The following is a 14,366-nucleotide window of genomic DNA, read 5'->3' on the forward strand; positions in this document are numbered from 1 at the left end:
GCACTTTACCCCATAGCATACGCTAAGTTACCACATGACTGATAAACCATCTGTGAATCAGCTAATCACTTACTTGAAGGAAAAATCTTAATGCTTTTATGAATGAAATGTTAGATTTAACAACAACAGATTTTTCTGTGTGTACTGCGTTATGTAAATAAGTGGGCGTGGCTAACTCATATGCAGTGCACCTGCATGTTAAGCCTTACAGATTTCTGGCATCTTATTAGATCATGACAGATCGCACCTAACAAACTTGGGTACGACAAGTATGTAGACTGTACAATGATGAGACCTACTGTTGGTAGGCCACGACGCAAGTTAGTAAACGACATCAGGATGCACTAGTTGTGAACAAACACAGCAAAGTGAATCACAGATGCCACTTTTGCACAGGGAACTTGCATCTAATTTACAGTTTAGTAATAAATCATGAATATTTGCATGATAGGTTCAGCAGAGTCTTCACATAAAGATTTCACAGTAAAACATATTTAACTCTTTCCCTGTCAGTGTTTTTTTTTTAAGTTGTCAGCCAGCACCAGCATTTTTCATGATTTTCACAAAAGTTTAATGCCTTTCAGAAGATGTTCTTCTGTAATATATAAACATACAATATATCAAATGAAAGAACAGACCCTCTGCTTAAAAAAAACACAAAAAAACTTTCATCCTACCTTCATTAGTTATCTTCTTCACCACTTAAACATGGGTAGGTTTCTTCAAAAACACCAAATTTTGAGCAAAAAGCTGAGATAATAAAATTTTTGATAGAGATCAGATTGGGAGCGATTCTCAAAACATACAGCTCATATAACTCTTCGTTGCTTCCGGGTTGTTTAAGTTGCGAAACCTGGTGGATAATAGCGGTATTGCAGATTGCCGGAAATACTTGTCATTGGCAGGGAAGCATTTTCTTTTAATTGACGAGTTAACTTTTAGCGACAAGTTGATCACTATATCCTCTGATGTTGCATTTTATTGGTTACTCAGTAGGCGTAGGTCGTAGGATCATGCTAAATATCTGTCACTGCCAGAAAATAATCGCAGGATCACAAGATCGTTACAACGGTAGTCTTTGAATCTCTCTCAATGTATGACGAAGGACCACCGTTTAGGAGATTCGATCATAGAAATTATCACAAATGTTTCACGATGGCCATTTTTTGTCAGGGGCAGACAAAAAGTCACCCCACCATAGTCATCGATATGGCAAACAAATCAGCTTAGACCTGTCTGGACCAGCTTCCATTTCCATGATAGTTTTAACTGGTTTTACATGAACTGGTTTGCTACTGATAGTTGGTTACCAGTTGGGAGTTCAACAACAGTTGTTTAAGCTGGTTTTGTTGTAGGTTGTAGATCAAACTATGCTCCTGTTGCTTAGCTGGTAGATAATTGGGTTGGCTTAAGGTCATGGGTTTGATGACCAGGTATCACACATACTGATCAAATGTACACCTTGAATGCACTGTAAGTTGCTTTGGATAAAAGCATGAAGGTGGAAGAAGCAATGAAGGTAGACCAGTAACATGTAAAACAAGTAATATGTTTTGTTTCAAGAATTTTATTGGTCATGCGAGTTGGTCACCAGTTAAACCAGCTTTGCCGGTCTAGAGTGTTTTGTTGCGACTGTTGTGACATCTGTTAATGCTCAGAACAACATGTTTATTGTAACAGATGGTTACACGCATCAGCTTTGCGAAGTCGAAACGCCCCAAGATCCTCATGCTCCAGAATTTCAGGCTGCTCGAGGGAAGGGAGATTGCAAAGCGGTTGTATCGGGACTGCTGTGTGGAAAACCTGTGAGATGGGAGGTGTCCTTTGACATTCAGCCTTACCTCAAAGGCCGAGAACGAGAGGAGAAGGTTCACGAAGAACTGTGGAACGAAACCTTTCATCATCTGGCAGCGCGTTCGATTATTCAAGACTTTGAACACATGGCAGATAAAGAATGCGAGATTGAGCATGGTAAGAAACTGGAGCGGATGTGTTTTATATAAGAAAACTGTTGTGGGTCAACCTCAGGTTAAGTTCCTTGTCATTTCTCCTAGGTTCTGGGAGGAGGTACCAGCTTTATGCCATCCACACTAGCAAAGCCTGCAACATCTTGAGCAAATACACAGCATTTGTACCCATCGAACTGGACAGCAATGAATATTTACCCACTGGTGTTGAGTACAGCCGCCCTGGTAAATCTCAAGAATCTTTAAAGTTTCTACTGATTATAATTTGATATACAGTACTGCATCACTGTATACACTACCGTTCAAAATCTTAGGGTCATCTTCTCATTCTTGTTTATGTTACTACAAAATAAAATAAATTAAAACTACACATTTAATATTTTTGGATCTTCAACATAGTCAACATTTGCCTTAAGTTTCTCCAAATTGAATCAACCAGCTTCTTCACCTTGAGATGCTTTTAAAACAGCCTAAAGGAGTTCAATGCTATTCTGAACTCTTATTGGCTGTTTTTTTATTATTTGGTTATCCATTTTACAAACATTTATAAATAGATTTGTGCTTTGTAATGATAGTAATGAATTTACCGTCTAGGTAAATATCCATCCAAACAGAACCCAGACGTCTACTGTAGGCAAAAACAAGACAAGATTTGGGCTGTCAGTGAAAATTAATGAGACGTCTTACCATAGACCAAAAATAAAATAAAAAATAAATAATACAAAAAATAAAAATAAATAATACAAAAGATAAAATAAAATAAATAATACAAAAAATAAAACAAAATAAAACAAAACAATTAAATAATAAATAAATAAATAATAAAATAAAACAAATAAGAATAAGAATAAATGATACAAAAAAACAAAATAAAATAAAAATAAATAATACAAAAATAAAATAAAATAAAATAAAACATAATAAAAATAAAATAACTTAAAATAAAATAAAACATTTTATTAAATAAAAAAGGCCATATGACTGACACATAAAGCAACCAATCACGTTTCGTTTTGTGTGGCATCATGTTTAAGGGTGTGGAGATTTCGCTACAATAACAGCAACCATCATTCACAGACGTTTTAACAGTTTAAGTTTATAACAGTTCAGTGTATAACAACAATATAAAAACGCGTAAGTCTGGCTATGAGTAGTAACTCATGGACCGTTGGCTGAACGCGTGATGCACACTGTACACTTATTGGGAAACACTTCAGCAGATTCGAAGTCGTCCGCTGATTGGTTGAATTGCACAGGATTTGCGGGAGACGTGTGTGTCAGGATCTTTAAAGGTCCGCCCGGAGAAAACACAAAGCCGTCTGATCGAAAAAGAAAGCTGTCGTGTTTACATCGCTGACAGTATGATTCATCAAGATCAAACAAACGTTGCATTTTTAAAAGTGAGCAGTCATATGACCTTTTTTATTTATTTTATTTTATTTTATTTTATTTTTGATGGTTAGACGTCTCTTAAATTTTCACTGACAGCCCAAATTTTTCCTCTTTTTTTTGCTTACGGTAGACGTCTGGGCTGTGTTTGGATCTTTTAAATGCAAAATTGCTGGGTATTTTCTCCACATATCTGACCTCATTTATTCAGACAAATGCCTTCAGATAAAAAGGTTTGCAATATGGCAAAAAAAAAACATTTCAGTCCACCGCCCCTGAACTTTTGAACCGGTATGTATATACAGTATTATCTGTGTAGCTTAGAGGAAACGTTAGATCAATGTGACTTTCTATACGAGAGAGTCATTCCAGGTTTAAGGACAAAATTAAATTATGGTAATGAGTGTGTGTTTGTTTGTCTTCAGGGGAGGATCATAAACGCAGTTCGCACTGCAGTTCTCGCTGTGGCAGCAGGAAGTACCTCGGTTACTCTGTGGGTCTGGGTCGATCACAGTCCGGCGGTTTACCCGAGCAAAATGATGTAGCATTACCCAGCAGTAAGACCGAACACTTAATAATAACTATTGATCTCATCTACAAGTTTTTCAGAGCTATCACAATAAACTTTGAATGGCTAAGAGATGCATTAATCCATATTGCATCTAAGGCTGTAACAATGATTAAATAATTGTCTCATTGCGATTGTTTGACCTCATCGTGATGATGTCAGATCACCGCAATGATTGCACATCTCTCTAAAAAACACAAGGGGGAGCTGCAGTGTCTGCATAAACGAGGCCGCTCCTTAACTCATTCACCGCCATTGACGAGTTATCTCGTCAATTATAAGTTAATATTTAACTAATAAATATGCCTTTCTGGACGAATTTCAAAGTGAAAGTGTAATACCGCTTTTATCCACTGGATGGCGCCAAACCGAATTGATCAAAAACGGAAGTTAAAAAGATTTAATGATTTATTTTAACTGCCTTTATGTTTGATAGTCATTCTGAGTCTGATCTCTAACATAAATTCCTTTACAAAAACGCAATTTTTTAAGCTTTTTGCTCAAAATGTTGTATTTTTGAAGAGAAATGTCCATATTTCAGTGGTTAAATTAAGTGAAAAAAGTAAATATATAATGAAAGTTTTTTCCCCATTTTGTTTGTTTGTTTGTTTGTTTATTGTTTGTTTGAAAGCAGAGGGTGTGTTCTTTAATTTGCTATAATTTGTATGTTTATATATTTATAGAAGATAACTTTTCTCAAAAAGGCTGGCGGTAAATGAGTTAACTGACAGGGTAATGCGATACATTGCAAAGCCATTCAATACAGTGGAAAAAACAGCATTTAAAGAAATGCTGTAAACCTTTGATAAGCAGTATGAACAGCCAGGTAAAACAAAACAGCAATTCCAAATTTAGGGAAGTGAAGGACGCTATTCTTAAGGATCTGTAAGGAATATTATTTTTTTGCAGGCACTACAGACATGTGGTCCAGTACTACTATGACCTTAGTAGGATTGCCTACTATTTTTATTTTCACTTATTTTTCAGACACTTTATTGTGCTTATTTCTTATGAATAATTTTCAGTTTTTGATATATTTTCATTAAATAATTACTTTTAAATATGTGTTATGTGTATTAATATTTACTGCCAGGTAAACCTTAATATTTAATGTGAATTGTCACAACAATGTGTGAAAATAATTTCATGAACAAATCAAAAATTGTATTAGAATGAAATGTAAAAAAAAATAAAACAGACAATTAATTGTCATAATCGTCACAATTTATTAGGCAATTAACCGTCAGCCAAATTTAATAATCATGACAGCTCTAATTGCATCGCACGGTTCGATTGCTTAGTCTTGAACCAGAGTTCAATTTCATACAGACCCCAGGTCTGTTTTCACGCAATACTCTCTGAAGTTTTTCTGTGATGCGGCTGTTATCACTGTAACCAGGTTACGACTAAAGAAAGGCTAAAAATAAAATAGAAAGTGTTGTATATTTTTCTTTACCTGAAGAGTTATAAAAAAATCCACCAATAGAGTTTGATGTCTAATTATGCAAGACTTTGGTGCATAAAAGACTAGATTTTCCAACCCAACAAACCTAACTGATGTGAAGAACAGTTTTGCCCTAAAACTGTTCTGTGTTGTACAGGTTTGGAGGACGGATCTCATTCCTCTCGCAAAACATCCTCATCCTCCAGTGGGGACCGATGTAGCGTCACTGAAGGTGAATTCATCCTACCTGCTGTCTGGTTTCTGTTTGTGTCCGTTAACTCGGTTAAGATGCATCACTCGAGCAGCACAACCATATTAACTTCATTTGGTGTGATCTTGAGGAACATATGGGCAAGTTTGTTGAGCATCCTTTGTACTGGGTCGTACCAACCTGTCTTGTCTTACAGGCTCTCAGCGGACACCATCGGTGACCTCTGACTCCTCGCAGAGATCCACTGAGAGTCTTTTCTCAGCCAGGTAGGTTTGCTATGGATGCCTTGCAAACCACAAATCAAGATATGCATTTCCAAACACTGTAAATCAAAAAGCACAGATGTGGTGTTCAACAGATTTTGTGACTTTATTGTTTTGCGTCATGGACCGAATTTGCATTTTGTTATTCTGTGTGTGTGCGCATATAATGAGTTCAACACGAGCATGAGCAGACCTCAGTGCTCATTAAAAAGATTAAAGACGGGTAATGTTTAGATGGATGGTATGACCAGTGATCACAAAGATGTGCGAAGGTATGCAACAGATTCACTGCAAACAATGACTTTCTTAATGTCTTGTTTTCTGTACAAATATCTAAAAATTCTGAAATCTAGATGAATTTTCTCGATGAGCAATTTTTAGACAAAAAAAAATATCAAATGTAAGAGAATTTGTGCTTAAAACAAGCAAAAATTATCTGCCAATGGAGTGAGAATTTTTCTTGAATTAAGCTTTTAAGAAAAACGTAAACTTATTTGTAAATAAAATTTTCTCACCCTATTGGCAAATATTTTTCTTTGTTTTAAGCAAAAAATCACTTAAATTTGATATTTTTGGTCTAAAAACTAGACTTATTTTATTGGGTCATTTTGCTCATCAAGAAAAAGCATCTTAATTTAAGAATTTTTAAATATTTTTAATGAAAACAAGACAAAAATACTAAGATTTTTTTTCTTGAAAATCTTTTTTTTCAGTGTAAGAAAGTCAATTTTGCCATGTTTTTTGCCAATGCGTCTTAATTAATTTTTAGATATTTGTACTGAAAACAGGACAAAAATGCTAAGTACACTGCAAAAATTATTCTCAAGAAAAAGTTTTCTTATTATTTTTGTCTTGTTTTTTGTAAACATATCTAAAAATTCTTAAATTAAGATGCTTTTTCTTGATAAGCAAAATGACTCAAGAAAAAGAAGTCTAGTTTGTAGAACAAAAATATTAAATGTAAGTGATTTTGTGCATAAAATAAGCAAAAAAAAAAAAAAATCTTCCAATGGGGTAAGCAGATGGGGAATTTTTCTTGAATTTAGTGTTTAAGAAAAAATTTCTAGATTTTTTTGCTTTCCCCATTGGCATTGGCTTTTTTATGCACAAAATCATTTAAATTGTATATTTTTGGTCTTAAAACTCGACTTATTTTCTTGGGTCATTTTGCTCATCAAGAAAAAGCATCTTGCTGAAAACAAGACAAAAATACTACGTTTTTTTTCTTCTTGAAAATCATTTTTTTTGCAGTGTAAGAAAGTCATTTTTTGCCATGTTTAGTCTTCAACAATCTGTGATTTTGAAGATTTAAAGATGAATCATTCAGAATGATACACCTCTACAAAACATTTCCTTGTTATGTGGAGTACCTAACTGCTCTCTTACAGTTAATTGAGTCAATTATTCAAGTGTTGGCTCTGTTGACGTCAAAGGTTTTAAAAGGTTTCCTTTAAATGTGGGATATTTTGCCTAAGGAAGTGTGAAAATCGGATGTTAGTCACACACTTTCAGTTTTAATAAATTGTGTGGCATTAAAAAGTGTGGGCACGCTACTTTAATTTCTTTGCTCTTGCTTTGACCCACGCTATGTTTTCAAGTGAAGCACTGTTACGTGTGTGATTAAAATAGTTACTGTAAAAGTTTAAAACTGAGTTTGTAGATGTTAGTGTAGCTTTAATGGTTTCCATTCTAATGCCGCAGTCACACTATTTCTATGCAGACCCCATATATATATAGGGAGCAAAAGTGGGAGGACAGCTGTTAGATGATGTGACGCTCAAAGGCAAAACAAATGATGTATGTCATGTACAAAGTAAATACCGTAGTCCCGAATATAAGACGACCCCCCCTCCCCCTTTCAAAGTGTACCTTTTGGAAAAATGCTTTTTTAAGACCAACTCTTGTTTTTTTTATTTTTTTAAGAAAATAGTTAAAAAAAGTCAAAGAGGACAAGTGTGGTTCCCCACATTTTTATTTTATTTTTCATATGGCATACAGTACCATATTTACCTGCAGTCCATCTTATAACAATTAGTCTAAGCTCCCCATCTCATATCAAACACGTAGCCTATTAATGTTTTATTAACAGTAGTTTATCAGGTTTCTTTAGTCAAGGTTAAGTTGTTTACTTTGTTTGGCACCGCCAACCACATTTTTGCGGGTGTACGTTTTGATTGATGTACTGTAATAGTCTAGAGCTCGAATATAAGACAGCATCATTTATTGAGAGGCATTTCCATGAAAAAAAATGTGTCTTATATTTGGGACAATACTTTACATTCATATTTATATAACAAATGAGTATGAATTTGTATACAAATTGACTTTTTAGAGCACCCACACTGCAAAAAATAATAATTTCTTAGTATTTTTTGTCTTGTTTTCAGTAAAAATATCTAAAAATTCTTAAATTAAGATGCTTTTCCTTGATGAAGAAAAAAAGAAATCTAGTTTTTAGACCAAAAATATCAAATTTAAGTGATGTTGTGCATAAAACAAGCAATAAAAATCTGCCAATCGGGTAAGCAAATTTTTCTTAAATTATTCTTGAATTTAGTGTTTAAGAAAAATGTTCAAGATTTTTTTGCTTACCCCATTGGCAGATTTTTTTGCTTGTTTTATGCTCAAAATCACTTAAATCTGATATTTTTGGTCTAAAAAACTAGACTTATTTTCTTGGGTCGTTTTGCTCATTAAGAAAAAGCATCTTTATTTAAGTATTTGTAGATAGTTTTACTGAAAACAAGACAAAAATGCAAAGAATCTTTTTTCTTGAAAATAATTTTTTTGCATTGCACTACACTTGAACTACTACTTTTGTTTGAATTAAGCGTTTTAAAGAGATAGGGCTGGGCAAAAAACTTAATATCCTCTAATATCGAAATCCTCCAACATTTTCTTTTAAATTCCCACTTAAAGGCGGAGTCCACGATGTTTGAAAGCCATTGTTTATATTTGAAATCACCTAAAAAAACACGGCTCTACCCCAATAGAATCTGGACCTTCTGTTGATAGACCCGCCCCACACATACGCAACCCAGGCAACAATGACGGTTAGTAGACACGCTCCTTACTGCTGATTGGCTATAAGTGTGTTTTGGTAGTCGGCCCGTCTCCTTTTCCAAAGCGTTTTTCAAACATCGTGGACTCCGCCTTTAAAGTTTCTATTTTTCGACTGGCAAAATTTTGCTCTCTTCGCTTGTTCGTCCGTCACTTTGCCACTTTGTCTCGTACGCTGCGTCTATTTCATTCACTGGAAATGCACTCTTTTGTGAATGCACGTCGAGTGTTACCAAATGCTAAAGTTTTAAATATGTTTCTTAATATGTTAAATATGACTTCTGTGAATGATGGGTGGACTTTTTGGCCTTCAAATCCAAAGCACCATTTACTTCCATTATAAAGCAAGGAAGAGCCAGGACACTTTCCAATACAACTCCGATGTGTTTGTCTGAAAAAAGATAAGTGCATACATGGAGGATGGCTTGAGGTTGAGTAAATCATGGGGTAATTATCATTTTTGGGGGAACTATCCCTTTAACAACTACAAACTCGAAGATTGACCAACCAGCTTGGAAATCTTCATGCTACTGCAGCAAAAGCCGGTTTCATCCGGAGGAAGTGCAAAAACCACGGACATGAAAGTAAACCCCATCCCTGGCTTGTCTGGAGTCTTTTTCACAGTTCCCTCTCTAGCTGTCACTTCATCTTAAGTAATGATCAGAACATGAGGAGCAGAGCTTTCAAGTAGGCAAATGAATGGATAAGAAGGGCTAGGTCTCACACATTAAACACACATCAAACACGCCATGGGGATTTAATAAAGACATCACGGCACTAGAGTAAAAGGTGTTGCATTTTTTTTCTCTAGCAAGCTGAGTTTGACCCGGGCGCGTCTCCTGTCGAAAGCCGCCAGGGGCTTCATGAGTCGATCGCAAATCAAAACCAGCAACTCGATGGGAGACAGCGAGAATGACAACAATGACTACATCCCTCTGGTATCCCTTCAATTGCATTTTCTGCTTTCATAGTCCCCTAGAGTTTCAGTAGATTCAACAAAACATCTCACACCGCTCGTAATGACGTCATTTAGAGTATTGCGGTCACTCCCCACACAACCTTTATATAGCTGATCAATACTCACTTCACGAGCATAGGCAAGTCTTCACATATATTAGTGTATAATAGATCTGATGACATTTAACAAGGGACGATCAATATCTCATGATCCTTATGTAAAGTTAAATGCTTTCGTGTTTGGCTTTTCGTATTTGAATAGGATTACACACACACACACACACATTCTGGTTTCCATGTTTTGTGGGGACATTCCATAGACGTAATGCATTTTATACCATACAAACTGTATATTCTATTCCCCTAACCTACCCCATTCCCTAACCCCAACCATCCCAGGAAACTTTCTCCTACTTCACATTTTCAATAAACATCATTTTGTTTGATTTATAAGCTTGTTTCCTCATGGGGACATCAAAATGTCCCCACAAGGTCACAAAAACACTGGTATTCCTATCTTTGTGGGGACAATTGGTCCCCACAACGTGATAATTACCAGGTATACACACACACACACACACACACACACACAGGCTGGGCATAGATGAATCTAGATGAATCTCCTACAAAATAAAAGTAATATTTTGCATAATATATGAGTTTGTGCTGTGTGTAAATATTGTGTATATTTAAACATACACATATATATATATATATATATATATACATTTAAGAAATGTTTAATTTATATATCTTTTTAATTTATATATAATATAGAATATATAAAAATAAAAATAAATATATATACACATGTAAATGTTTCTTAAATACATACATGAATGTGTGTGTTTTTATGTATACATAATAATTACACACAGCACAAACTCATATTTTTTGCAAAAATTACTTTTATTTTGTAGGAGATTAATCTAGAACTATGCCCAGCACTAATATATATATATATATATATATATATATATATATGTACGTTAAGTGATGGATAATTTAATAAAAAATGATTTGTGTTCAAATGAAGAAAGTCAAATATGGGATGGCATAAGGGAGTAAATTATGAGAGATTTTAAATTTTTTAGTGAAAGACAAATTTATAAAAAATCTGTTATTATTTATTTGCCTTAATGTTTCCAAACTAGGGCTGTCAAATGATTAATCGCGATTAATCGCAATACAAAATAAAAGTTTGTGTTTGAATAACTTATATAGGTGTACTGTGTGTAATTAATATGTATATAAAAATATGCACATACATGTACAAATTTATGAAAACGTTTAATTATATATATATATATATATATTAGGGGTGTAACGGTACGTGTATTCGAACCGGACCGTTTCGGTTCAGGGCTTTCGGCACGGTGCACCGAAAGGCCGAATGCACTTTGTGTGCGCCTGTGCGGAACATAATACGTGGGTTTCCGCACGAACATATTAAGTGGCGGAAGTCTCCGCGTTCAGCGCAAGTCTTCTGTCAAACATATAACATAATTCGGCCCGCAGAAAGATTTTTATTTACTTAGTTGTATATCCGTTTGATTATTGATGTAAACGTTTACGTGTCGTATCTAAAAGCGCATGTTAAACGCGTGTCAACGCGCTGCTTTGTTCTTTCAAAAGTGCGTGAGAGGATGCACGTCTTTCGTTGCTACGCATTCATGAGACGCGCTTTCTGTGACAGCAAGAATAAGGAATGCGTGATCAGATTTTTCATCTGCATATCACGTCAATCATATCATTGTCACAATGCGATCAGCTGGTCGGGACAGAGAAGAGCTGTAACCCGGGCTTACTCAGCTGTTACTCAGCTGCGGAGGGGTTCGTAAGTAAAGTCACAGCTTACATTGATGACACAAGCAAAGATTAGGAGAAACGTGCAAAAGATCAAAGATGGCCATGTATGCAGCTCACTAATCTCAAAATGAGTGTATAATAAGTATATCATCATGTTGCTTGCTATGCAGTTACACATAGAGCAGTAATATTATTTTTATACAGAGATGGTACATAGCCAATTCAATTCTGTGAGTTAAACAATCCAAAATAAATCAAAACAGAAAATTTTTAGTGGCAAAAATGTAGGCTAATAGTTCATAAATGTATTCAGGAATTGAATTTGTTAGTTCAAGGTTTTAGTAGAAAAAGTTTAAGAGAAGGTTAAGATAAGAGTTACCTTCTGTTATAAAATAATGTAAAAAATATCTTTGCAGTAGTATTTTATTTATTATTTTTTCATTTTATATATATTTTATCTGTTATATTTTAATAAAGTGTTTAAAAAAGTGTAAACAAATTGTAAAAAAAAGTTTAAAGTAATAAACAACCTGCAGTTTAATGTTTGCATTTCTCCCTTACTGTACCGAAAATGAACCGAACCGTGGCTCCAAAACCGGGGTTCGCACCGAACCGTGATATTTGCGTACCGTTACACCCCTAATATATATATATATATATATATATATATATATATATATATATATATATATATAAAGTTGTATTTATATGTAATATAATAAATAAATAAATAAATAAATATATATATATATATATATATATATATATATATATATATAAATATATATATATATACATATATATATATAAATGTCTCTTATATATATACATGACTTTTTGTGTGTTTATATATACATAATAATTGTATATTAAGCAAACACAAACTTTTATTTTTTTATTGCGATTAATTGTTTGACAGCCCTATTCTAACCCCATTTTTTCCATAGCCCAACAGCACATAAGCAAATGCTCTTCATTTCTTTTCAGGTGTCGTTGCAGCTGTCTTGTGGGGCGTTCATGCTGGATGATGCCTTGTGTGAAGCCATCAACGTGCCCATGGACAAGCTGAAGTGGACGTCTCCATTCACCAGCCACAGAATCAGCCTTACCCACCCCTCTCACTCCGGCTCACGACGATCCGAGAGCCTGGAGGTCCACCACGGCTCCTCTCCTCCACCGAAAGACTCGGACTTGATTTCCGAATACGAGGAGCCTCTATCTTGCACGTCTTCATCCTCCTTCCAGTCCCCGCTGATGGGCGGTTTCTCTTCGATGTCAACCATGGCCTCGACGTCGCCTATCAACTCTTTGTACGACAGCGGACGAGGGTCTGAGTCTGAAACTCTGGTGGCGCCCCTGCCAGGTTCCCCGGGCAGCCTGCAAAAGAGCATGGTTGACACAGAAGGGATGGTGTGGGCCACTGCTGTAGCTCTGGCCTGGCTGGAGCACAGCTCGGCGAGTTACTTCATCGAGTGGGAGCTGATCGCCGCTAAGGCCAGCATGTGGTTGAATGAACAGATCGTCCCCGAGGGCCGAGACCTGGCGTCTGTTAAAGCGTCAGCCAATCAGTTGTTCATTATTCTCAGACACTGGGACGAGAACCTGCAACTCAACATGTTGTGTTACAACCCGAACAGCATGTGAGCTCAGGGTAGGGACTCGACTTTAAACTATGCTAAAAGAGAGTTTTATTTTTATTTACTTACGTTTATCTCGTTTTAGTTTTTATGAATAGAGAATGTACCAGTATTTCATGTCATCTACCATACAGCGAGAAGTATGCAAATGCAGAAACAAACGCTTGGCCAGCACATTGCAAGCATGCTGTTGAATAATTTTTATAAACAGTACAGTGCAAAAGTCTTATACTGTGTACACACCAAACGCGAAGAATCGCGTTCCTTGCTCTAGATTACTCGCGGGATTTACCTTCGTGTCATGCAATTTTTTTCATGCAAATATTTTCAACTTGCGCAAAGACACGTTTGAAGCGAACAGCACGTTTTTGTGACAATTGCGGCACCTGATTTGCGACAACTCGAGGTCACATCTATTCGCGTCTCTTTGTGTCTTTTCATGTCTATTTGTGCTTTTGCATTGACTTTATATGTGCAAATCGTTGAATTCGCGTTTGGTTTGTATGCCCCATTAGGCCACCATTACAGTAGATTCATTAAAACTTTGCCGAAACAACATGGTGGTGGCCTAAGACTTTCGCACATGTTCTTGCATTAGTGGCGGTAACATGCCTCAGTCCTCAATGTGGCGTTCGAGTAACATGTAAATGCCTGTGCCATGAATTATCGCTGTTATGTTCAAATAAAATGTACACAAATAGTATAAATAGGTGCTACAGCGCCTCTTGTGGCAATGCTGAGACTGCAACGCATATTTATATTTAAACACATTTTAAGAACGCAACTATGTGTGAAATTAAACTTGCGTCGCCAGAAGCATTTATGTGTTTAAATATTGACCCAGAACAACATAAAAAATTGCATGTCTTTGCAATTTGAATCTCTTAAATGCAATGATTGTTCATATTTCTAATCCGTCTCTAAAAATGTTTTGTGCATATCTTTTAAGAAACTGTCTTGTTGCTGCTTTAAAAGGTTTTGTACCAAAAAAAGACATGAATTGTACGAAGTAAAGCCTTATAGTAAGTATTGTGTTTTTAGCTGAAGATGTGGTTTACTGC

The 14,366-nt window shown here is 35.5% G+C and overlaps 1 protein-coding gene across 3 annotated transcripts in view; it reads left to right on the forward strand.

The window, feature by feature from the left end:
• vwa5b1 (von Willebrand factor A domain containing 5B1) overlaps nt 1-13,834 on the forward strand; it is a 52,747-nt gene extending 38,913 nt beyond the window's left edge. For all 3 annotated transcript variants that reach the window (XM_073875498.1, XM_073875499.1, XM_073875497.1), the window contains 7 exons: nt 1,681-1,971; nt 2,055-2,192; nt 3,782-3,913; nt 5,526-5,600; nt 5,776-5,845; nt 9,714-9,840; nt 12,656-13,834. In XM_073875498.1, coding sequence (XP_073731599.1) covers nt 1,681-1,971; nt 2,055-2,192; nt 3,782-3,913; nt 5,526-5,600; nt 5,776-5,845; nt 9,714-9,840; nt 12,656-13,312 — 1,490 coding nt within the window. In that variant the 3' untranslated portion in view covers nt 13,313-13,834. The remainder of the gene's footprint in view (nt 1-1,680; nt 1,972-2,054; nt 2,193-3,781; nt 3,914-5,525; nt 5,601-5,775; nt 5,846-9,713; nt 9,841-12,655) is intronic.
• The last annotated feature ends 532 nt before the right edge of the window (nt 13,835-14,366 follow it).

This window comes from Misgurnus anguillicaudatus, chromosome 13 (assembly GCF_027580225.2).
Source record: "Misgurnus anguillicaudatus chromosome 13, ASM2758022v2, whole genome shotgun sequence".
NCBI lineage: Eukaryota > Metazoa > Chordata > Actinopteri > Cypriniformes > Cobitidae > Misgurnus > Misgurnus anguillicaudatus.